Here is a 27103-nt window from a genome sequence, read left to right on the forward strand (position 1 = left end):
GCTCGCCACGGTGAGACACATTGCGACAATGTGTGTGGCCAGCATGAGCGGACGGGCGCGCCTGCTCTGCGCTTAACTGCTTGCCAAGCAAACAAATTTTAAATTGCTGCTCGCAAACGCGTCACGTGAGCGGTTCGCCAAATGAGGGCGAACCAGCTCTGTGACGTCGTGGCTCCGCCCCCAGACGCGCGTGCAGCTAGCCACGAATCGCCCAGCCGAGCGCAGCGCACCCGTTCCCTACCTGGCCGAGGACCAAGACAGACAATAGGAAAGAGGTCCGTGCCCCAAAGAGCTGACGATCTAAAAAGGTAATTTGCCACTAGATGGCAGTAGTATTGCCATCATCAAATCGTGCAGAGTTCTGCATTTTTGTTGAAATTGGAAAATAGAGTCTTGGAGAACCAAGACTATTGGATGAGGAGTTTAAAAAAATTTTTTAAAAAAACTAGTGGTACTGTGTCTGGTTTCAGGAAATTCTACACCTTTAAAAAATAGAGCTTAGCCTCTCCTTTTGAAAGGATCATGTTATATGTATGCTCTAAACACAGAAATAGAAGCATTAAATAAAAAAATACCCTGCACTTTTTGTTATTTATCAAAGTCTCAGCTGCTGTACTGGGGTAATTGTGCTGCAAAGAAATTCATTATACAATATGTGCTCAGAGACTCTCCATGTGCACTATGAGCTAAAAAAAAAGTGTGTTTTCTTAAAAAAAAAAATACAAGCACGTTTGCAATATCTGCACTTGTGCAGGGATCTCTTCAGGTGCAATGTGTCTGTGTGTCTGTGTGTCTGTGTGTCTGTGTGTCTGTGTGTCTGTGTGTCTGTGTGTCTGTGTGTCTGTGATTGCAATGCAAGGAGGGGCTCTGTTTGTGTGTAAATGCGGTGATGGAGCTGGGGGAGGAGCGCTATCCTCTTCATCCATGGAAGTAGGTGAAAGGTGAATCCAATCCCCCTTCGCCTTCATTTGCCTCGGATGTGTTGGCAGTGAGGTCTCAGTGTATGCTTCCAGCTGCCACACAGGATGGAGTACGCCAATGCCCTGACACCCAAGGCTCTCATGAGGTGAGCTTCCCAACACAGACCAAAGACAAGTGGGGTTATTGATACTGATTATGATGAGGCAGGAGTTACAGGCACTGCACATACAATATAACATCTATAGCAGGTCTCTTGTAATTTCAATGAAAACCATAGTTGACAAAGATTTCGTGTGTGTGTCCATTTTAATAGTACCAGGGGTGAAAGTTTCTCTGGCACTATTTTTTTTCATGACATTTGTATTCATTAGAACATTTAGCTGTTAGACAGAGAGTGCCGGTACTTCTCATAGGTGTGTTAAATTATGTAGCTGTTGTAAAGCTGACCTGTGGATCCCCTGCTTCCAGAGATATTTGTAGTGTTATTATTTTATTTTGGGGGAATGGAGGGGCGTTTACATAGACAACAAATATGAACACCGGTTCCCCAATAGAAAGTCACAATGTGCCTCCTGTGCTGCTTTCTATTAGCTGCCCTGAATCTAGCATGACCAGCTGTTTGTTGTCTGGGATTAAATATGCGGTGTCCCCAGACAAAAGCGATGATGCACTGAACTCCGCGCCCTCTCCCCCCCCCCCCCAGTCCTCCTGTTGAACCAAAACATTAAGTACACATACTTTCTAAAATGTTGATCATGTTTCACAGATTTAGGCCATTAACTCTTCCATTTCTGTGATCCACCATATCTTTTCATTTCAAATGTCCTTGCTTATTTGTAAAGTACAGATGAGACCCTTATTTATTGTGTTAGGACTTTCCGAAGCTAAGATAACAACATCTGTAACACGATTAAGTTCTTTCTTTGCCTTAAATGCAATGTTAAAAAAAAACACTTAAACTGTTTTTGTTTCAATTAATATTTTGGTGTATTTTTCTACATTGTCTTGCTCTGTACATTTCTTGACACACCACGCCTGAGGCTGAGGCTGTGACTTGTCAGGCTCTGGCATTACCCTGGTTGAGAATTACTGGTCAAGGCACTGTACAAAATATCTGCTTTCACTGCCAGAGGGGTTATAAGTGCATTGCAAGTCCCCCAAAGAGAGTCATTTTGACGGTGCTTGGGAGACTCCTGGTATGAAGGAGCAGTGTTAACCTTCCAGGTTGTAAACTCATTGGGGCATGGACCTGTTCTCCCTGTTTGTCTTTAAAGCTGCAGTTCAAGCTCCCTTTTTTTTTTTTTTTTTTTTTTTTTTTTTACACTTCAATAGTTTCATGTGGGCAATCTCTAATTACCTAAAGAACTGCATAGCTGCCGGTCAATTCGTTCTCCGTCTATTGATCGGCAAAGTTTGGCGACATCTTTAGATCTGGGGAATGTAAATCGTTGCTATAGGAACAAGCATGCTTGTTAAAATAGAATACAAGAAAATTGGTCTTTCAAAGTTGTTGTTTTTTTTTTTTAAAACAGAAAATGCTAAAAGTATTTTTTCTTACTACAGAACTGATTTATTAAAAAAACACACATGCAGGATATTGCTTGAACTGCAGCTTTAATATATGTACTCGTGTCATACAATATTGTTCTCCTCCCTCCCACATAGCACTGCGCTGTGTAATATGTTGTTGCCATACAAATAAAAGATGGTAATCTGTATCACTTCAGCATGTACATTTTCTGTATTGGTGTTTAAGTTTTTTTGGTGTTTTTTTGGGAGAAAGACGTTATTGGCTTAGAAGCGGTTAAAATCTTGATTTTATCATTTATTTGTTTTGCCACCTTGAACTAGTTGCCTCGTCTTCCAGTGTTTGAGGTATCACAAGTAAAGCTGCAATCTGCCTGGGACTTCTTTAATCATTTTTTTATTTTTTTGGTAGATAATTGTAGTGAGGAGTTCTGCGTTGCAGAGCCCCTCTATTTTCAATGCTGGGGACAGTCTGTTTCCTGAGGGAATTGCTGGTGTGCTTGCCGGGGGTTTCTTATCAGCAGGAAACAAAATGGCTGCCAGATTGCTGGGCCAACATGGGCCTTCTGATCGAAGAGTTATAGGAAGCTGCAACGTCTATTGTGGTTTTCTATTGGCCGAAGCTAGTAGCTGTGGCAGTAATTATTTTGTGGGGGGAAGGGGGTGCTAAAAATGGCACAATTCTGCACTGCAGGACACCTGCTTCCAACGAAGTAAACAATAAATGAGTTTTTTCAGGATTACTGATTTTTAAATTGTAAACTGTAACGAATAAGAACGTTTACCTGACAAGAATCTTATCTATACGGCTGCAAATACTGGAGTTAATTTCTGTATACACTGGAGGAAAAAAAACCTCCATGCAACTATCGCCATTTTAGGGATACACCATTTCTAGGAAAGATAGGTCAAAGAAAGGAGGGGTGTTACTTTATATTGAAAACGCATTACAATTTACATTACTAAATTGCCTCCCAAGTCCACCCTCTTTCAAAATCCTAGTGGCCAAAATTTGCCTCCCCTTCTCCAATCCTAATTGCAGTGTGAAAATGGTAAGCGTGAGCGGTTAGTTTTGGGGATTTCAACCTCAATTGACTGGACTCTAAAAACAACAAAAATCCAGATAACGCAAGTCACTAAACCTAACCAAACTAATTTCCCAACCCACACGGACAAACCTAAAAACTCACAATCATTCCTTACTAGACTGACTAGACTGGATTCTATCAAGTCCCAACAGAATCAGATCCTCTGGTATTCTACCTGACATTTTCAGGGACCATGCAATAGTGTACAGCAGGGGTGTGCAAACTTTTTTGTTGTTGCGCACCCCCTGCCTTACCTTCTCCGTTGGCCGCCCCCCCTTCTTACCTCGCGTGACGTCAAATGATGCCGCGGGGTTGCGTGACCAACGGCGTCGTTTGACGTCACGTTACAGGGCAACCGTGACATCACATGTCCCCGTTTCCATGATCACGCGTGCTGAAGCCGTCTGAACCCGGTAAGTAGAGGTTGCAGAGGCCTTGCATGGTCCCCCAGCATTTAATTTAAATGCCTAGGGGGGAGAGCGCGGGACCTCTGTCACTGCCTGCGTCCCCCAAAAAATCTCTCGCCCCCTCCTGGGGGTTGCACTCCCCAGTAAGCACACCGCTGGTGTACTGTGTATGGCCTCGGCCATGGTTATTGCTGGCGCGCTGAGGCTGAGGGAAAGCGGGCGTGGGCGTGTCGGCGGGCGGGCCAGTGACGTCACGAAGCTGGTTCACCCTCATTGGGCGAACCGTTCACGTGACCGGCCCTGCGCTCCGGCAAGCGGGAAAATTTAACATTTTCCTAAGACCTACGCTTCCGCGCGCTTGCGGAAGCGTAGGCGAGCCCCTACTAAAGCCGCTCTCATTGCGGCTGTAGGGGCTCAGTGCCGAGCGGAAGCGCCTCTGCCCTTAAGCACTATACATGGACGCGGCCTAAGGGAGCTCTGACCACCCAAAATCAAGCTTTAAAGTTCTACTCACTAGATAATTTAGAAACTTTTTAACTCACAACTGTTTCTGGCTGATCTTACCAACTGCCCTTGATACAGAATCAACTTGATACCTGACTCCGATTCTGCGCTTGATTATTTCCAGAGTTCTTAAAACTCTGTGATGCCCATGCTCTGTTACGCAGAATAAGAGTACTGGGAGGACCACCTTCCGTGGGTTACAACCAACGTCAATACGCTTTACCATTTTAGGGTTGCCTTGTGGGGAGAAAAACTAAGTAACTGGCACTACCAAGGATTTTAACTACAGATGCTAGCAGGAATACATGCACAAAGTAAACAAGACAAGCAAAAGCCCAATATTACTCTGACAATCTTCACCAAAATACATAAAATCCAGAAAACTTCTAAAAATTTATCAGCGATATATTCCAGCCTTCTAACCATCAACAACGATCTAATATCAAAAAGGATGGTATTACTCCGGCAAATCCCAATTACATTGCAAATGCATTCATTGAATACTTTCTGGGGTGTGCTACTTCCCTATTGGCAAACCACAAGCCAAACATGAAGCGCAATCCTAGGATAAAATCTAAAGCCCCACCCTCTCCCAACAGTGCCCACAATTTCCAATTTGTTCCAGTATCTGAAGAGATTACACATGCGCTCCTGAAATTAAAACTAAGCAGCCAATGTGGACCTGACCTACAGCAATTTAAGTTCCTATGACACGGCGTGCTTAACCGTTTGCTTCCCTAAATCGACTATTTGGTCTACAGGCCAAAGACCTGGAAAACTGCCAGAGTTGTCCCAATCAAAAGTGGGGACAAAAGCACCGTCTCAAACTACAGGCCAATCTCTCTTCTCCCAACACTATTCAGAGTCATGGAAACGTGTCAACTCCCAATTAAGCGATTACTATGCCAAGACAAATTTCCTTAGCAAGCGCCAATTTGGCTTTTGGCCGAAAACACTCCACGGTAACTACCCTCTTAAAAGATTGCAATGAGATCCAGTGTGGAATGGAATTGGGACAACTTACTGGTGCAATATTCCTAGATTTTGCAAAGGTTTTTTTATACTGTTGGTCACGTTACCTCAAATAGGCTTCAGTGCTCTAGAACAGGGGAGCGCAAACTTTTGGTGCTGCACCCCCCTGTCACTCTGCCCCGGCTCTCGCGCCCCCCTGCCTACCTTCAGCCGCGTCATATGACGCTGCGTGGGCGTGTGATGTCAGGTCACATGGTAACGCGGCGTCTATTGCCGCCACGTTGCCATGGCGACACAACACAGACAGCTGAATCCCGGTAAGTAAACAGTTGCAGGGGCCTCACGCGATCCCCCGACATTTCATTTAAATGCCTGGGGGAAGAGCGCGGGGCCTCTGCAACTGCCCGTGCCCCCCCAGCACAATCTCCCGCCCCCCCTGGGGGTCGCGCCCCCCACTTTGCCCCCCACTTTGCGCACCGCTGCTCTAGAATAGGGGAACATGTTTAAACTGGTTTCACGCCTACCTAGTAATTCGCAAAATCGTTTTCAATGTAGAATGTTTTTGTTTTAGAAGGAATCGTGGCTCTTCCAGCATTGTGTGGCCAAGTACAATATAAATTCCTTCTATTGTATGTTGCAGCTGTGCAGACAGCCTGGGGGGTGGGGAACTGTCACACGCAAAAACCACGGCAGCCTGAGATATTGATGATCTGCGTGTTTGTGAGGGGAAAAACGTGAGCAATCCAATTTTAGGTGATTCCATATTTGTTTGGACTAGCAGAACATATAAGTTAAAGCAGCAATGCTAATACTAATCTACAGCTATATCTCATGTAACTGAATTCTACATTCTTACCTAAAATAGCAATAATTTGGTGCGCCTGTCACAAGTCCTGTAAAAATCCTGATTGTGCCTAACATAATGGCTGCCTCAGTCAGTGTATGGCTGCGTCCATAGTGCAGGAGACGGCGCGAGTGACGTCACTCACGCCGAAAACAAACACTAGGACGCCAATGTGAATGTGTATAGTGCGAGCACAAACGCGACGAGGCGACCGGTGCTCCGCACGACAACCTTTATTGAATTTTCCGTCGGCGGCCGGGTCACAAGTGGTTCTCCCAATGAGGGCCATCTCCCCCCACCCCCCCCCCCCCCCGTCGCCTCTGCCTACAGGAGGCAAGCGTGACGTTGCGCCATTGCGCGCACGCTTACGAGGCCTAACACAGCGGCTGCTGTGTATCATTATATTACTAAGGTAACATTATTGTTGCACTTTACAGCCAAACTGCGGGAGACATTTGCAACAAATTATCCCAAACAGGAAAGTGTTGCACTGCTTTGGACAGGGGGGCACAAACTTAATTTTTTTTTTTTTTTTTCCCCTGTGCCCCCCGGTCGGTAGTTTCCCTCTCTCCGTGAACTCCCCCCCCCCCCCCTTACCATTGCTTCGGCGTCATGCCGTCACATGACCTTGTGGCGTCATTTGACGCTATGTAAGAAGCCGCTGGAGCCAAGGTAAGTGAGGTTTACAGAGGCTTCCACCGCTCCTTCTGCACTTAATTTAAGTGTCTTCGGGAAGCGTGCAGGGCCTATGTAAACCCTGCGCCCCCCCCGCAGACAGTCTCGGTCGCGCCACCCAGTTTGCGCACCGCTGGCTTGGGAGATGGTTTAAAACTTGCTGTAGAAATCAAAGGATGCTTTAAAACTCATTTGAAAATGGCAATAAGAGTTGAATTATAAATATAAAAATGCAGTAAGTATTATCTACTACTACAGACCTGAATTATTATTTTTTTTAAAGTTCTGCTTAAAAATGTTTGAGCTACATACTTGTTCAGGTCAGGCTCTTATGTGCTTTAAATTGGTTTGATAATCCTCAATCCTCTCAGAATCATAAATAAAGAAAATAAAAATTGCAGTGTTAAAAAGCCATTATTTCTAGCTTCTGAGGTTACCATAGTGTGAGACTGCACTGGGGTGAATAAACTCCATGTTCACCTCCAAACATTTCAATCGCTTTTTTCCTGAATTTTAATAAACAATGTTGGAAAAGTCAAGAAGAGATCTATTAAAGCTGCCGACCTACATGTGTTTTTTTGTTTTTAACCACTCCAATTTACATTTTTAATGTATTTTAATGTAAGAAGCAATCATTTACAACGTCACATCCCCTTCCTCTTCTGAAACTGGCACACCCCTTTTTGAGCCCTGCCCTCTCTAGCAGTGCACCAATTGTATCTAGTTACTGCCTGGTCACATGATCTTCCCCACAGAACTTTGCACCTCGGGTCCTCTTCTGCTGCACTGTCAGCCATTTAGTGAACCCCCGAGCCGAATCTTCGCCGATCGATCGGCAACTTGGCTAATTATCATTGTGTGGATTGTATTGATGCACATATTAAAGGGGAGTGGGGGGGAGGGGAAGAAAAAAATGTTTTAAAATGGCAGCTTGGCAGCTTTAAAGTAAGTAAAAAATCCATCAAATGCAAAATAACGTTGATCAGAGACTGCTACTCTTTAAAAGCTAGGGGAAGTGATTATTCCGATTTAGGTGAATCGGGGAAGGACGGCAGAGGAGGGGAGAAGTTTGGTCAACCAACTGCATAGGATGGTCTAAAACATAAAGGAGACAGAATGAGTGTCAAATACAGTACATGCACAAATGGATGAATAAACTGCTCATTGTGAAAGGAGTTTAAGGAATCAGTCAGCTGCTAACCCAACTCATTCCATTATCTAGGACCAATTGTGGTGGCTGAATAGAAGATTTAAAAACAATTAGACACCTGTCGCAAAGAGGTGTATTGGGCTGTGGTATTTATAACTTATTTTCTGTGAGACTTTTTTTTTAATATTGAGCAAGATGTTCCTTCCCCCTTCTCATTCCCTTTGTATGACAACAAGGGAGGGATTGATGTAATTTTGGGCCAGAAAGGGCAAGCATTGATTGACAGCATTTCCTTTCTGACAAACCACTTTATTTTCAAAGAAATTAAAGTGATTTAAAAAAAAAAAAATTGGGGGGCAAAAACAAGTTACAAAATTATCAAAAGCCTCTTGCTCAAGAATTAGGCTGCGCTTATACAGCCGGCAACGCGACCGATGACGTCGCCATTGCGAAAGTTGAATTTCAGATTCTGGAGACGTCGCTGGCTGCAAGGCAGAGGGGCGGAGAAGCTCCCTGATAGGCTATAAGCCAGTCCCATGTGGAGACCGTCTCTCCAAGAATCAAATTCCACTGACTTCCAGAATTTTGGCAGCGCTGTCACACTGACGCGTTCCACTATAAGCACTGGCGACAATGCATTTGTTTTGACGCGGCGTCGCCTGCACTATAAGCGCAGCCTTGCATTTCGCCTGTGTGATTCAAAATGTAAAGCATTGAGATGTAACAGGATTAAATGAGCATGTACGCGCTGCCACATTTAATTTCCATCAGATGGGTGATTTATGCCTTTTATTTGTTGCCCGTTTCCCAAAATAGAAAAATAACCAAATTTTATGAAAACATGACCTGTCACTGTCGTGATATTTCAATATACAAGTATTTCAAAATGTATAGCGGAGATCCCAAATCACTGCTATGACAATGCTTGCCCACTGCCCTTTCCCACTGCAGTCTTATCTGTCTCTGTGACCGTTTCCTTTCACTGATTTATCGCGTGAATCAAACCGGTCTCCAAAATGACACATTTGGTTTATTCCAAGTAGGGTTTTTGTGTTTTTTCTCCCGGTGTGTATGACCCGTGAATTTCATTTTCAGGTCTGTTACTACTGCGGGCGCGTCGCTGACCCGAAGAGTTTTGTTTCCTCCACAACGACCGTTTCGAGTATCTGACCGTGACAGGAGCCAGCGAAAGGGCATTGTAGCGGGCACTTTAAAGGAACTAATTGAAAAGGTATTTAAAAAAATATATCTTATTTTGGTGTTTACACTGAGGTCGCTTCTAATGGTAACCTATGGTTTTATATCTCGTAGAAGATGGAGTCTTCAATGTAAATAAGGCTTATTTTTAACATGTCGGTTAAACTATGGACGCACAGTAGCACATCGGTAGTTAAGGTTTGCTCGAGACTTCCATTATAACCCCCCTTTTTCAGTTGCTCATACCTCTCATAACTTCTCCCCACACCCCCTCAAGTGGACGAACCACTCGCACCCCCCCCCACCCGATCTAGACTAATAACCAATATCGCTATTAGCCAAATGTAGCTAATAGTGATTTAGGGAATTAACCAAAATAAAATACACATAGTACAGTAATTACCAGAATTTGAAACATAAAACCCTTGATTGCCACTGTGGATTACTAGTCTCTTGCAATGGAGAACCTAGATAGCCAAATTGGCTATCAATATTGAGCTTTAATTTAAAACAAAAAAAAACCGGGAACAATAAAAATACTTTAATAACCCCCTCCTCCCCACCCCCCTTGATTTACCTTGGTAGCTAACCGCTAAGGTAATGAAGGGGTTTACCCTCCAGGAGACCTAACCACCCTTCCTGGGGGCAACTATCCCCATCACCCACACCCTATAGCCCCAAAACAATCAGTAATTAATCGCACGATTAGCCAGATCTGCTAATAGCGCTCTTGCACATTTTTGAAGAAGAAAAAAATACACATTACAAAATACAATAAAACGTACTGTACATTTTAATAAAATCAAACAATTGTCACTGCGGTTATCTATGCCCCCAGCGGGGACAAGGATTGTTAACGTGGCCCTTTTACCCCCCAAGAAGCCCCACTCCTCCCACCACACCGTAATGGGCAATACCCCTATCAGCTAGATCTGGCTAATAGTGCTTTTGCCCATTGAGAAGCATAAAAAGTAAATAAAAGTAGTACTGCCAGATTGAAGGTCATCCTCAGTGGTACAAACATCCAATAAAGGGCCGATGCCCAACTATTGAAACACGATCTACTGGCCTGTAACCCCTTAATTACCTTGGCAGGTAGTAACCACTATGGTAATTAAGGGGTTAACCCCCACCCCCATCGCAATATACAGTAATGGGCAAAATCCCTATTGGCCAAGTATGGATAATAACATTTTTGACCATTTGTGAAGCATAAGGAAACACAATAAAATACAAATGGCAATATAATAAAAACAAACATTGGCCAATAAATCCTTTGTCACTGGTTACCTATGCCCTCAATGGGGGCACAGATTGCCCATGGATTGCCAATGTGGCTCCTTATAGTCAAATGTGCATCTTACCCTTGCCGGGATGAAGGCTCATCCTTCTCATCCAACTGTGGCACCAATCACCTCTTGAGCCACGAAGCAATGATCCTCAGCTTGCATTAAAATGAAACAATCCCAAAACCAGAAAACTCCCTACCCCATGGCACAAAAAAAAAAAAAATCAGAAAATAATCCAAAACCCATAAAGCCTCCTTGCCTAAATGTACAAAAAGGTTAACGCACAGAATACAAGAATCCTCCGTTGTTTGAAGAGAAGTCACTGGTTCGTAGATCTTTCTGGGAGGTGTTGACACCTCCATGTCCTGTCAAATGAGACATGATGGGCCTTGTATAAAGGTCTGTGACATCAAATTTGACAGATACATGGTACATCCACCAAGCCAATTGGTGGATGTACCATGTGAACAGGCATCAAATTTGGCAGGGAATGACTTCTCTACCAAATTTGATGAAATCACATGACAGAGCGGCCTTTCCCTCTCCTTCAGCCTCTCTCATAACTTAAGTGTTCCTGTTACAGGCCATCAATACCTTCCTACTAACGACTGGTTTGGTATATCTTGTACTGGAAGAAGATGGCACAGTTGTGGATACAGAGGCGTTTTTTCAGTCTTTGGAGGATAACACACAATTTTTGCTCCTAGAAGAAGGACAGAAATGGACTAAAGTAAGTGTTCTGGGGTTATGGCCATTAATGAGTATTAAGGGCTTTCATTGTCATTAATAGGCTGTGGCGTTGAACCTCTGTTAGTACCATCACGTCACAAATACATTTGTGTGCTCATTTGCATGTCATTTCCCAGAATCCCTGGCTGCAGTGGAAGCATTGTATGGTAAGAGATCATTTTGAATAGCAGGGTTGCAGACCTGTCTAAGGACATGTGAATGTGCTCACAAGTGATATTTGTATCTGAAATACATTTTAGAATGGAGGTTTCGTTCCTAATTATTCTATGAGAGGAAACTATTTGCAAATGTGTTCATGACTGGTTCTGGCATGTTGGAGCAAATTAAAAAAAATGATTTTTCATATTTGCAAGCAAGAAATAATGTCCTTTTGTAATGTTACCTTTTTTTTTATTTTTTATGTGAGATGCAAAAACTCTGAATCTCTAGATTGTACAAAAAACATATGGTTTGCCTGACCCTACTCGTAAAATCAATTTCTTCAATATTGGGCCATTGTAAAACATTACAGTTTAAGCCATGGGAAGTGCACAGTACCATTTTAGACTGTAGCTAACTCATGGTAAATGGAGTTGGAGGATAGTGGTGCCACAAGTAATACAACATTCTAAATCCATTACCACGGTTTAGTGCATGAGACCCAAAGGGAAGTACAGCCTGTGTGGGCTTACAAGAGGGGAGTCCCAGAAATATTATATTTCCTGTTCTCCTTGGCAGTGGGCACCATAGTGTTAACTCTATCCTTGGCATCCTGTAGGACAGTAAATTGAATTCTGCAAGTGGTACTATAAAAGGCCCCTCCTACCACCTGCGAGCAGTCTTTATTTTTTTTATTTTTTTTCCCCCTTGTCTTAAAGCTAGTGTTCACTATTTCTTAAGAACTTACCAGACTGCAGCTATTGCAGGGGATCCTCAGCCTCGCTCCTCCTGCAGCTCCGACGTATAAATGCCATGGGTGGCTGCGGATCGTACGGCCATGTGACTGGGCAGAATGCAGTGGCAAACAGAGCTGATGCGGGGACATTGCCTTGTCATGGCGTCCCACTTGGCTGCACAGCGTGCAGGCAAAAGCACGGCTTTTTAGAAATACCTTTAGCGCTTGGATTGGATAGACTGACAATAAAATCAGAGAGGTGACGGCTCGAAGGCCTCAAATTTAAAAAGCCACCGGCAGTATGGAGCTGTGTGGAGAGAACAATTCGTCGCGGACATCAATATGAAGACTGGTAAAAACAAAGTGCCGCTTCCTAAAACAGGGCGAGTCCTTAGTTTCAAGGAGATATGTAAAGAGTTGGTTTATGCAGGACTGAAAAATACTTTTTCTTGCCACAGTTCCTCTGGGACACAGCCAGACGAGGGAACTTATAAAGGGACAATGGAGGTACTGCGTCAGAAAAAGATTACTAAAACAGCTTGTGATAAACCTGCATTGGAAGCGAAGGAACTCTGGAGATTGCCTTAAAGCAGCTGCAGGGGATCAAAATGATCAGGTGAATAACTTTTTCTATCATGGATGAAGGATACAGTAACTGAGTGTTTGTCAGCAGTACAACAAGCAACTAGACCAACACAAAAGAGATCAAGATCTCTAACCCGTCTGGACAAAATGAGCGTCGTCCTCAGATGTACAATACCAGCATTTCTCGGAAGCAGAACTCTGTGAATCCTCAGAACAAGTGCTTCAGACAGAAGAATCGGAATTCAACCTACAACTAGTTTAGCCTCTAAAAAAAGAAATGAAGGAAGCGATGGAATTGGAGGACGGAGAAGATGAGTCAAAAAACAGATAAGTTATTTGGGGGGACACAAAGGGGGAAAACAGTGTTTCCCAATCTATAAAGGGATTTTAAGGATTTGTTGGAATTGTTATGGGCTCAGCTGAATAGAAAGCTAATGATTTCCAAGAAATTCAACACAATGTATCCTTCTGCACAAAAAGAGGTGACAGTTTGCTGCTTCAATATTCAGAGTTACTTCCCAATCTCTAGAGTAACAAGAAAAACCACGCTACCTATTGATGCAGCATCTTTCAAGGACGCGATGGAAAGGAAGATTTGATAGCTTTTTTGAAACCAATGTTATCTGGCGGCAGGTGCAACGCGCAAACCTGCGATATCGTCTGTCTCGAGCTATGCAGATATGGATCTCCAATTTTGAAGAAGCATTAGAAAGGAGTCAAGCGCAAGCTTCAATTCTAAGAGCTCTATCGGAAATAAAGTTGTACCTGACTGCATTGCTAAAGCATCACTGGATGCAGTGAAATTATCAGCATTTTTTTTGTAGCGGCAAGAAGAGCCCTATGGCTTAAACCATGGATGGCAGATTTTGCATCCAAGAACAATTTGTCATTTACCCTTTTTTGAGGGAGAAAAGTTGGATACAATTGTATCCAAAGCCTTAGGATGGGCCCCCACCCCTATATGCTTTGCTGTTGTCGTCATGCCTGAGCAGGGTTTGCCTTTGCCTCGGGGACTGTTGTGTTGGGCAAACACAATTTCTTCTCGCCAATGTCGGTTACACTAGTAGAATTTTCGCAAGAAGGATTTGACAGAGGACTCGTCCAGAGTTAATTAAAGGTGCAAGTATCTGCACTATTAGAAATAAGTCTAGTGTCTGAGAGGCTTGTCATTCTTTTCTAGCAAGCAGTCGGACATTAAGACCACAAATCGGGAGTAGAATTCCGTCATTGTACTCTCTTGTTCTAAATGCCCTGACACTACATCCTTTTTGAATCCGTGCACCAGATTTCTTTGAAACTATCATGGAAAATGGCTTTTCTTATCACCATAAAATCAGCAAGCAGAGTAGGACTGGGCAAGTAGCATCCATGGCAACAATATCTTGATGGATAATTTTATGATTACGAAAAGCCTATGAACAAAAAGGGGAAAATCCAGCATCCACTCCTAAAGGCTCATCCAACAAGGGCCATGGCCTCATTGTGGCATTTAAGGCACAAGTGTCGCCTGCACAAATCACCAGCCATATGGTAATTTAATACATTTATTAAATATTAAAGACTGGACCTTCAGGCCTCAATTAATGCAAGCTTTGGATGTAATGTATTTCAGTCTGTAGTAACAATAAACATGATATTGATTATTTTGCCCCCCCCCCCCCTTGTATTATTGATTTGCCATGGGGGAACAGGAAAAGAGAATTTATTCCAACTTACTGCAATTTTCTTTTCCTGGAATCATATGGCATTGAGCACTGTTTAGTAGTGTGTGTGTGTGTGTGTGTGTGTGTTTTATTTATTTATTTCCCCCCCACCCCTCCCTCGGCTGTGGGGGAGAAACCAAAGACCACCTGCAGGTGGTAGGATGGGATATATTATTATTATAAAAAATTTTTTTTAAATAGAACGTACCTGCAGATTTCAACTTACTGTCCTACTTAAGCTAAGGATGGATTTAATCCTACGGTGCTCATTGCCATATGGTTCTAGGAAAAGGAAATTGCGATAAGTTGCAAAACGCTTTCTCTTCCTGGTTGTCAAATGGCAGTGGTCACCAATGGGTTAAGTTCCAGCCTGTAGCTGATGGGACAGAAAAAAAACCTCCTTTACCTGTAGGAAGTCCTATAAATGGTCACACCCCTCGTTTCCATATAGTCTCTTCTGTCCTAGCTAAGGTAGTTTATTTATTTTTTCCTAGAAGTTTTGGGGGCTTACCCGACTGCCTTTTTTTAGTCTAATCCACCTGCGTTCTCACTTTCTTGCTGAGGACCTGATTCTGCACACCGGCGGGTGATCGCTTGTCGGGGGAAGCCTGGAACAGACAGCAGCGAGCACAGTGGAGGAAAACGCCCCCCGCATGGGGAACAGGACGTCTGCGTCTCCCCTCTCCAGTAATGGAGAATGGATGCGCAGCTTACTGCCTGCATGAACGGGACACGTGGCGTGGGCCTAAACTCCTAAAGCACACGCTTGGAGACCCCAGTCTAGTTCACTTTGTGACCTCAAGTGACCAAACCAGCAAGTACAATAGGCATGGAGCGTGCAGTGGTGCCCTACTGAACAAGTTACAGGAAAGCTCGCAGCAGAAGCTGACATTTTGAATTCATCTAAACCTGGACTTAAGTACAATTGAAGTCTGCCTCTAAGACTACTCTGCCAAAAAAGCCTCAGATTAGCCCAAGGGAGGGAATTGACTGTTTTATGTTACAAAGAAGAACACAGTGCTCATGAATCTTGTATTTCAAGCAGCCAGAAAATCTGCAGAACCCTTTGGAGAACTTCTATGCTTGGTGTCGCTGCAACCATGTAAAGAAGCCACGTCGTCACAAGCGACCCAGATCCTGTACTAGTCTGGATAGGCCAATGATGTCCTCAGAGGAGGATCATTTTGAGAGGGAGCCAGAGTCCTTTTTAAGAGGATCCGAGATTGGATGATCTATCATCTTTTGATCTCCATCTGGTTGAGCCACTGATAAAGCGGATAAAGATATTCTGGAAATTGTTGATGATCAGCTCCCCGATCCCAAAGATCATATGTTTAGAAGATTCCCTAGAAAGTCAAGGATGTTTCCAGTCCCCTTGTTGATCGATGGCCTTTTTCAGATTTTCTCTGATCTTACCTTTTGAAGGTAATCTACTCTAGGCTGTCTTTTATTTTTTATAATATATACACCAAGAGAGAAGAGTAAGAACATTCGGGACCATCTAGGCAAAATGAAAGAATGGCCTTCAGAGACATGAGATCCAACAGACTGGGAAGAAGTAATTCAAGATAGCCGGCATGGAGGGGACAGAGTACTCCTTTTTATTTATTTTTTTCTTGGCTGTCTTATTAAATGAAATGGAGAATTGCATTATGAACTTGAGTAGAGCACTATTTTGTATCTCTGTCCCCAGAGGAGATGTGTACTTTGAAGAGTTTGTTTGGCCGCACCCTTAGGCCTGGGACATAGTCCCACAGACCCCACTGAGCAGATGAACTTACCCCCTTCATCTGTGATCAGAGCAGCTGCTTCTGCATGCGTGCGGAGGCTGAGAAATTCTGAGGAGACAGGCAAGTTTAAAATTTGCCGCTCAGGGGAGCAGAGGAGCGGTCACGTGACCGCTCACATCCAATGGGAGCGAGGGACTAGCCCCGCCTCCGTTCCTCCTCCACCTCGCCCCCAAAGCGCGCTCACTGCCTCGCCTGCCAGGACACAAAAAAGCTCCAGTTTGAGCAGGCAGAGCAGGAGCACGGCTCAGAGCGGCCTGAAGCACCATGCCCGAGGCCTTAAACAGCAAAGCAGCGAATTTCTGCTCGAGAGAATTTTATCTAGCAGTAGACTACAGAGACGCTCTTACTATTAGGTGGGACTTTACACTGGCATTTTCTTTCCGGTACCCTTGACTTCTAAGAGTTCTAAGAAAGATGAGGGAAAGGGTGAAAGTTGTGACAATAATACAATTCTGGCCTCGCTTGACTTGGTTCCCACTACTAGTCAACATGATAAAAGGTCAACCATGGTATTTACCAATATTGCCAGTCATGCTATTTCTGGGCCCGATTCAACATCTCCCACCGGAGATATGGTCTTTTGAAGACTTGGTGATTGAGCGGAGTATTCTGCAGGGAAAAGGCTCATCTCACAAGGTTAAAGAGACCCTGGGCGCTAGCAAGGATAACAAACACGTCTGGAGTCTATTACAGAGTTGGGAATTGCTTCTGCGTATGGTGTAACCAATCCAAGGTTGATTTCTGGAATCCACCTCTATCAGCTATTCTAGAATTCCAGCACAGTCTTTGGAAAAATATTTCTGTATCAACACTCTAAATGTACAAGTAACGGCTCTAGCAGTGCTATTGGATAGACAATTGGCTGCAATGGATCTAGTCGGGCACGTCCCAGCTGTACGCAAAATCAAACCGCAGGTCCTAGAATCCTGTTCCGCCGTGGGATTCACCATTTGTTTTGGATACATTGACATGTTTCGTTCGAGCCTCTTCAATCTTCAAATATGGACCTTGCCCAAAAAACAGTGCTTCTGGGGCAGTTACTTCTGCGTGAGGAATTAGTGAGCTACAGGCATTATTGATTTAAAGAATCCTAGTTTTTCACCAGGACAAGTTGGTTCTGAGACTAGTACAACCATTTCTTTCCAAGGTCTTCTGTTTTGAATCTCAACCAGGAGATTCATTTTGTCTGAATTCATTTGGGGACAAGGAAAAAGCGCTTCACACATTGGATGTACAGTAGTGAGATGTCTGAAGCAATATCTTCTTTTTTTAGAGCGGTCATTCATAATGTCAGAACCTTCATTCTCCCTTCATGAGCATGAAAGGGACAAGCGGCAGCCATAAGTCACTGAATAAAATGGGGCATTACCAAGGCTTATTCTGTTGAATGAAGGCAGACGCCAGAAGGTCTAAGAGCAAATTCTTCCAGATGGATGGCCACACCATGGGTGATGGAAGCTCGGGCATGGCCCTCAGAATTGTGCAGTGCAGCAGTCTGGACCGCCAACACGTTTTATAAGATATTCTCATTTACTTTGAAGCATTAGCGGATGCCTGTTTTGGATGCAAGTACTGCACTCTATTCATAGCCACAAAATCAAATCCCAGGACATACTTGAAAACGAGCGGTAACTCTCAATGTATTACTTCCTGGTAAAATATTTTATAAATAAATAATAACAACGGACATGTTTTGTGGTGTCATTTATTTCCCTCCCTTTTATTCTAGTACTGCTTGTGTGCTTCCCAGTTGTGTCCACTGCCATCATTTCCTGGATAGTATCCATTGCAGTGCGCCCCAATGGGTTAAGTCCCACCCTAAGGCAGAGATGGGACAATAAACAACAACTGTTTACTTGTCGAAGATGCTATAAATGGTCACAACCGTCCGTTCCAGGTAAAGAGCTGGAGTTGTTTGTCCTATCTCAGCTGGAGGGTGAGACTTGCTATAACCCATTGGTGCGCACTGCTGGAGAGACTATCCACGAAATGACAATTCCGGTATGACATAACAATTTTCACTTGTCTCACTAGGTGGCGGGCTCACATTGCAGTCTCACTGTAGAACTCAGATTTAGTCATTTAATATGATTACTTCAGTATTAGTTGACACCTTCTCTTTTTTTTCACTAACAATTGATACAGACAGGCTTTTGAGCGCTCTACTCTCTTCCTTAGGTCAAGCAATACTGATTTACAGTACAAATTATTCCTGCCCTATTTGAATGTTTTCAGTCATGAGAGCTCCCATCACTGAGTCATTCGTTTCCTTTTTTTTTTCTCTTTCCTTTTTTTTTTAATGTGGCCTAATTCGGGGGTCGTCAAGCCCCCAACAGGTCCGGTTTCTAAGGTTATCGCAGCTTCAGCACAGGTGGCTCAGAGGCTCAGTCGAAGACTGAACCTGAGTCACCTGTGCTGAAGCATTGACTGAGCCACCTGTGCTGAAGCAAGGACTGATTGAGCCACCTGTGCTGAAGCAAGGACTGATTGAGCCACCTGTGCTGATGCAGGGATAGCCAGAACCTGACCTGTTGGGGAAGCTTGGACTGGAGTTGAGCACCCCTGGCCTAATCACTCTGATCCAGAGACACACGTATGTAGAAGAATCATTCTCAGTAGCTGTCTGTAATGGTTTCTAGTTACAAGGTAAGAATAAGATATAGAACGTGGTTGGACAAAAATAGAACAGGACTAGCCACGGTTCAATGAGGCCTCATTTTGTACATTTACAAAATGATTCCTGTGAGATAAACAAAAGATGTTGAAAGTAACCATTGCACAGTTATAAGCAACTCAAACACTTTATTTTTTTTTTTTAAAGGAGAAAGTATAAACCTTTTGTAATAGTCTTGGGCAAATTCTGAAAGCGGTTCTTTAATGAATAGTGAAGTTTTACTGTAGTTCCCCATACATATATTGGACAGTTGGCTAGTAATACATATTGCCAGGTATTTGTATTGCTGTATAAATAACAAAAAAAGATGTACAAACTTTTTTTTTTTTTCTATTTAATTTTTTTCCTTCTGCTGCTTTTTGGTTTATGTGTTTTTTGTTTACAGCTTTTGTAATATGACTATTCTTTCCATCATTTGATTTACTTTCTAGGGAAAAAATGTCACCCATTCAGCAAGGCAAACAAAGAGGAAAGGAATAGCAAACATAACCCTGAACTTGTACAAGTTGAATCCCAAGGATTTTATTGGATGTCTGAACGTGAAGGCAACTTTTTATGAAATGTATTCTATATCCTGGGACATCCAGTTCATGGGTGCTAAGAAGGTGCTACGGTGAGTAGCGAGGAGTACCTACCAAAATCAGTTGTTTGGTTTGTGTGTAATGCCAATTTCCAGAAGATGCCCAGGATTTCAAAGTGTGTATATATCTTGCACTAGCATGCCTATGGTGTTGTTTTTTTAACCCATTCAGTGTGGGGGGTGGGGGAGAGAGAGAGGCAATAATATGTTGCACAGCATTGCAGTTAAACTTTGGGGGTGGGGAGTTGCACTTTATGATCAGCTTAAGGTTTTTTTTATTATTATCTGTTTGTAAATGCCAGTGTAAGATGTGTGCAGAGGAATGCAAATGGAGACTGTTTAGGATGAAATTAACATAGCCTGTCCTTCTTTTTTTTTTTTTTTTTTTTTAAAAAGCACAGCGAACAAAAATATACCAAAACAACAAATACCTATACCTTTGTAAGGGCTAACTTACGTCACCCAGTCTCTATCTAACAAGACTGGGAGGATAAGCCCCTTTCCAGCCTACCACCCCAAAGTCTCAGCGGTACCTTTAAAGTAGGTGGCCCTTTAGGTCAGTGGTGTCTTGGTATGCTTGAGGGTCCAGCCTCTGGCAGGTTCCTGGGTCCTCTGCGTCCAGGAAAAGAGGTCTGGTCCCCTTGTCTTGCTGTCAATACACAGTCCTGTTTATTCAAGACCCTCTCCTTATCTCAGCACTGTTCTGTGCTGAGGAAAAATCAACTTCCTGTGTCTCACATGTCGCTCTTTCGCAGAGTCCTGGTGGTGACTGGCTAATTGAGGGGCTGCAGTTAACCAGCTCCATGCTGGATTCAGAGCTCTGTTTAAGGACACTCACTTTAAGTACACTCGCGAGTAAGTACATATCGCCCAATAGGCAAACGGCAGCTCGCGCATGCACCTGTCAGCACGTCCTGAACAGCAATACCGGCTCTCTACCTGTACCAAAGCTGTGTGCAAGTGGGGAGCCTATAGAGCCTGTTACACGTGTTATTTACATCAGTTATGCACGTATATGACGATTGCAGTACAGTACATGCATCGATACGTGGGGAAAAGGTAGTCCTTCACTTTAAGTACATTTTCGCTTTACATACATGCTCCGGTCCCATTGTGTACGTTAATGGGGGGTATGCCTGTATATGCTAGAACTTACAGGTGGGAAGTCTTCACTTGTAGATTTCGTAGCTCTCACGGTGTCTCTGTAGACTTTTTCTTCTTTGTCTTTGCAGATTCTGAGATCAGCAGTACTTTATACACATTCTTTCTCATTGGCGACACTGGATGTGTACTTGCTAAGAAAAACTTCTGCATTTTCCTTGTGACCACAGCTTGCTGTTGCAGTTCCTTGGCTCGCTGAAAAAAAAAATTCCTCTGGCTGCTGCCCTTTTTCTGGGGCCATATTGGGATCATCCTCATCAGAATAAGGCCTGAAGGGACTGCTGCATGTGGCTAGGCTTTTTACACCAGGAACACATTTTCTTCGCTGTTTTTGCAGAGTCTGTATTTGACTTCAGCTGGACAGCCATTTTAAATTCCCAGAGGTGGGGTTTTTTTTCTCCACACAAGTGGTGGGGTACACTCTGGTCACAGCATCTATCCCTTGTGTGGGTCAACGTCTGTCGCAGTACTCCCAGTCAAACTGTGACGGTGTGGCTTTCTCCAGTGTAGTTTCCTGCCTGGATGTGTAGACCTTTAATTCTGGTAATTTGTGCACATGATTCTTTTTTGTTGCTCAGGCTGTTGCAGAAACTGTATGCAGGCAGTCTCCGGGGCCCATTTGAAATTCAAGGACCACCTCTCATCCCACTTCTGACACCATATGTAAGAGATGTGTGCAGAGGTATGCAAATGGAGACTGTTTAGGGCAGTGTTTCCCAACTCCAGTCCTCAGAGAACCCCAACAGGTCAAGTCTTAAGGATATCCCTACTCCAGCACAGGTGGGTCAATCAGCGGCTTAGTCATTTTGACTGAGCTGCCTGTGCTGGAGCAGGGATATCCTTAAGACCTGACCTATTGGAGTTCCCTGAGGACTGGAGTTGGGAAACACTGGTTCAGGGTGAAATTAACATATGGCTTTATTGAGCCTGTTCCTTTTAAACCACACAGCAAACAAAAATATAAAAAAAACAACAAATACCTATCCCTTTTGTAAGGGCTAACTTACTTCCCCAGTCTCTCTCTTTCAAGACTGGGAGGATAAGCCCCTTTCCAGCTTACCACCCCAAAGTCTCAGCGGTACCTTTAAAGTAGGTAGCCCTTCAGGTCAGTGGTGTCTTGGTGTGTTTTGAGGGTCCAGCCTCTGGCAGGTTCCTGGGTTCTCAGCGTCCAGGAAAAGAGGTCTGGTCCCCTTGTGTCTTGCTGTCAATACACAGTCCTTCTGTATATTCAAGACCCTCTCCTTATGTCAGCACTGTTCTGTGCTGGGGAAAAATCTCTGTCCTGTGTCTCACATGACTCTTTCACAGAGCCCAGATTTAGTCCTGGTGGCGACTGGCTAATTGAGTGGCTGCAGTTAACCAGTTCCATGCTGGATTCAGAGCTCTGAGGCAACTTTTCTCTAAAACAGGGATAAGTCCCTGTTACAGCCAGTTTTTTACTTTCACGTATCTAAGAAAACAACAATTTTCTTACTGTTTTTGTACTGGAAGCTCTTGAAGTTGGCAAGCTTCCCCCAATGCTTGAGAATGGCTCTAGTAATTCTACTGATGTGCCTTCTCTGGATAGGTTCAAAAGTCTTCCACCTATGGTGATACACTAATCATGACAAGCTGCATAGGACCAGCTAGAAATATATATATATTGCAGAATAAATGAGTTCTTCAGTATTCGGTGATACCTTTTTTATTGGACTAACAATTTATGTCATAGGATATATATATATATATATATATATATATATATATATATATATATATATATATATATTCTCTGCTCCTAAAAGATGGTAAAAATTCAAAGTTTTAGGGAGAGCTTTATTGATGTCTACCTCAGGCGCCAAAAATCTGGGCAATGTAAGATCATAGTGTATGCAAAATGTTTGCATGCACAGTCAGCTCTATATAAACTATGAATACATTTTTAATATGAAATAATTGTAGATTTTAAACTGTTCACGAGCATTGTGTTAATATTTAATATCGAGATATCTATTTGTAAACTCCTGTATTCAGTGGCAGATTTACCTTTGCGACAAAATTTGCGGCCCTCCCACGTGGCGTCATGACATCACGGCGGCCTGTGATGCCGCGTTATCATGGCAGCCCATCAAATGTGGCATCATGGCCTTCTTTGACGTGTCCACCATGATGACATGACACCACAGAAGGGGGGCCGCTCTGCAGAAGGTAGGCACCCCTCTCCAGATAAATTGCCGCTATAGCCTAGTCAGCCTTGTGGGAAGTCTGTGTGTGTGTGTGTGTGTGCGACAAAAAGATAAGTCTGCCACTGACTACAGGAGTTTACAAATAGATATTTCGATATTAAATATTAACACAATGCTCGTGAACACCTTAAAATCTACCATTATTTCATATTAAAAATGTATTCATTATCACTCTCACACTTCAGACTAACCTAATGAAAACAGCATCCACCCAGCTGTGCAGTATAACAGCATAACTATAAAAACACATTATTTTACAGCTCTATGGTTACACGAAAGCAGAAGGTTTTCAGCTGACCATAGGACCACCTGAGCAGATTGAGCCAGTAAATGGTTTTTAAATCTGGGGAGAAAGGTTTACAATCCGGTGCTAAATTACACTATGCCAGGTGCCATAGAATGTGTTGGGGGAAGCTCCAGGCGTGTCACCATTTTTAACCCTTTTGCTGCCAAAGGGGCCAGCAACTTATCACTTTTCCCCTGCATTGCTTGCACTCTGGCAATGAATTCAGTTACATTTCCAACTTGGACTTGCCGGCTTATTACCTTCAACATTTACCTCCTTGAGATTCCTTTTAATGTGTGTGTCTGTGTAGTAGGTTGCACCTCGGCAGTCTCTTGTTCACATGCACGGTGCATGTGGATAAGACATTTGAGAAACTAATAAATTACAAGCCTTCATGTTGGTGTTGAGTGAGTATCACAAGCGTCGATTTTTCTCGCCCCCTAATAATGGAACTAATGACTAGTGACTGTCCTTGTAATCAATCAACTGTTAACTGGTGCCCAACAGATCGGTGAAAGTGGTGGCATGAAGGCCTCCAACAAATTAATGCTTTCCAATTCATTACTTGCACAAGTGGATTGAATGAAATATTAATCGGTTTTCTGTTCTATTTACTTCCATTTTTGCTCCCAGCTAACCTAGATCCAATAAATACAAAGTCAGAGCCAGGAGTAAAAAAAATAATGCTTGGATCTCTTCTACAAACACAAGCATTGATTTATGCTCAGGAGCAGCTGTTCTCTGCAAAGTGCAGCTGTTCTATGTCCAGCTGTGTCCTGGAAAAGCCAGGCTGCACCTGCTGCCATATCTTTCTTCAGACCGCCAGGGCTTGCTGACACAAGTTTATTTACTGCTGCAGTCCCACTAACCAAGTCTTCTTGCGTGTCCATATGGGTGAAGCTTTCAAATACCATTTTTAATGCTGGTTTTTGTAATTGAACATTTTTTAGTTGCAGAGAATAGTGTTTCAAATCCCGACGAGGGTTAACACGTTTCAGTTTATAGCAGATTTGGGTGAAAAGTTTTCAACCGCACAATAGAGTGTCTTGGACAATAATGCAGACTCCCATTTAATAGGGGATAGTTTCTGGCTCATAAAGCAAGTCTGCAGATCGCGTTTAAAAATATCCCTTCCAGCAGGATTTATTTCTTTTTAAATCTCTTGCTCCAATCAGGATATTTAAGCTTTTGAAATATTAAGGGAGTAATTGTAGATCTCATTATTATTATTATTATTTTTTTAACAATGGCTCTAATGGCTGGTTTGACAGATGTAGAATATGATGCCAAGTGTCCATGAGGTCAAAATTATGCTTTCCCAGAGTAAATCATCATTTGAAGCACTAATAATTGTTAGCGCTTTCTTTTTTTTTACACTGCCTTAACTGACGGAGAACCGAATGCTGCTGACGTTCAATATTCTTCCAACGTTGCTGGTATTGGGGATGAATTATTAGCCCGTACCCAGAAAACTAAATTGGAAGAGGCCCCCATTATTACATCACAATTTCTCTACAGTAGAAAACCTCTGCCAAAATATAACCATGAAGCCCGTGCAGTGTGGGTATAGTATGTAAAAGGTTTGGGTTGACTAATGGCTGCTTTGGTTTTCAAGGCAATGGTAGCCCATCATCCGGCAGGTTTGGAAGGGTTTTATCAGCTGCACCAATGTGTTTTTAAAGGGCCAGTCTTTCCTAGGACCAAGTGAACAGAGGACAGTGGCATGTGTAATAAGTTACATGAGGCCGATTTTGACACACAGAAATTAAAATAACAAGTATTGTAATTACTTGGATGACTTAATAATAACTATTTAATATAGCGCTTTTCTCCCAATGGGACTTAAACTCTGTGCCCAGGACATACTTGAAAACGAGAGGTAACTCTCAATGTATTACTTCCTGGTAAAATATTTTATAAATAAAGCGCTTCACAATTACAGTATAGTGCGGTACATACTGTAGTAGTTGGGTTTTTTTTTGTTTTATTTGGAGGGGTGGAGATTAGGACAAGTCTTTGCCCAGATAAATTTACAATCTGTTTTTTGGTGCCTGAAGCAAAGTGTCTTGCCCAAGGTTACAAGGAGCTGACCCCGGGAATTGAACCAGGTTCCCCGCTTCAAACGCTGTCATTGCTTACAGAGTTAGTGTCTTTACTCACTGATCACCTGTTTCTCCAATCAGGACTTACAATCATTTTAATGTCCTGATAAAACAGTCAACCCTTAGTTGAACAACTCTACAAGTAAATTGTTTTTGTTCTTTGTTTGTAAAAGTACTTTCAGTAAGAATGCCATCATTAACACAGTAATGCGCTCTCTCGCGCTCTCTCCACTAGAAAGCTGCAACAGAGGACATTGTGGCTTTCTATTGTGATGTGAGAGAATGTTTTATCGCCACATTCTTCCTGGAAGGGCAGAGGCAAAGTGATTATTGAGAGAAGCTTAGACATCCTGTTTTTTTTCTGGTGGGTCTCTTTCAAATCTTCTCTTAGTTTTATACCTCCCAATGCCGTGAGAAGTTCCATCAATATGTGCTTAGCTGTGTTACAAATGTTAAATCTTTTTGGCATAATTGCCTTACATGATACAACACCTACAGTACATCGCCAGCAACAATGGTAATCACTCTTCAGTTATTGGCATTGGTTAAAGTGCATTACACAAACTGGGAAGTGGTTGCTAGTGGCTTGAATACAGGAGAGCATTATCCTGAGAAATGAGGCTGTGGTTATTTGTGAAGATATATTTTATTAAACCTTTACTGCCAGGTTAGTTAAAATGTCCCAATTCTCAATCTATTTCCAAACCTACGATTGATCATTTTTCAATTAAATAGCAATCCTCTCCTCACACTTCATCTCTTGTGCTATTGAGTGTTCGTGTTGGTGCTAATGCATTGCAGGCTCCCAAGTTCTCTTAAATGTAACATATTTACACATTCACACCACATTAAATAGGGGCTGTGGTTAGACAGGAACAGTTGGAAAAGGCAGTGCACTGCCAAAAAGCAGGAGGAGGCTCACGGAGGCATAAAAACAATTTATTGAAATAAAGGGATCAGACAAGTCCCCCGCAGCAGCAGGTAACGCTCCCTTTATTTCAATAAATTGTTTTTATGCCTCCGTGAGCCTCCACCTGCTTTTTGGAAGTGCACTGCCTTTTCCAACTGTTCCTGCCTCCTTGCCTGGTGGATTGCACACCGCTGATTACTGCTGTGAGAAGACACCTATGGATCCTGGAAGCTAAGGCTAAGGCCCCACTCCCTCCGTCAGCGCTCCTGCACTGCAGACAGGCGGGGCGCTGACAGACACAGACCGCGATATACGGTCTGTAGGGAGCGGGAGGGGGGTGGGAGTGGGAGGCTTGAGCAGGAGGGGGGGCGTGGCTTGAGCGGAGGGACCCGCTACTCTCCCCCCCTCCCTCCCTCCACGGGCTCGGGCTGGAGCTGCTGATGGAAGCAACACACACACTCATACACACACGCAGGCACTCGTACACACACGCAGGCACTCACACACACACACGCAGGCACTCTCTCTCACACACACACACGCAGGCACTCATACACACACATACACACACACAGACAGAGGCAGGCACACACATACACACATACACTCAGACACACACACACACAGACAGGCACTCACGCTGCTTTCCCTCCACACTCCTCCCCGCTCCCCGAAGCCTCTCCTCCTCCCGAAGCCTCTCCTCCTCATTGGCTCACAGCCACACCACGTGACGCGTCGAAGCTAGGGATCACAATTCTCTTGTATCCCGTAGCGGCTGACGTGTCACAGCGTGCAGTGAGCTGTGCAGCCAGGGGGGACTGGGACCGGCTCCGCAGGATTCCCCTGCTGGTGGGGAAAGCCCGTGCAGCCGCCCGCGCCAACGGGCACA

The 27103-nt window shown here is 43.5% G+C and overlaps 1 protein-coding gene across 1 annotated transcript in view; it reads left to right on the top strand.

Annotated features, from left to right (window-relative positions):
- Positions 1-785: 785 nt before the first annotated feature.
- Positions 786-27103, top strand: part of CIDEA (cell death inducing DFFA like effector a) — a 29147-nt gene continuing 2829 nt past the window's right edge. Inside the window, exons 1-4 of the mRNA XM_075585389.1 lie at positions 786-1066; positions 9184-9319; positions 11158-11304; positions 19382-19563. Of these exons, the coding sequence (XP_075441504.1) occupies positions 1026-1066; positions 9184-9319; positions 11158-11304; positions 19382-19563 (506 nt within the window). The 5' untranslated portion in view covers positions 786-1025. The remainder of the gene's footprint in view (positions 1067-9183; positions 9320-11157; positions 11305-19381; positions 19564-27103) is intronic.

Source organism: Ascaphus truei, chromosome 2 (genome assembly GCF_040206685.1).
Source record: "Ascaphus truei isolate aAscTru1 chromosome 2, aAscTru1.hap1, whole genome shotgun sequence".
In the NCBI taxonomy this organism is placed as follows: Eukaryota; Metazoa; Chordata; class Amphibia; order Anura; family Ascaphidae; genus Ascaphus; species Ascaphus truei.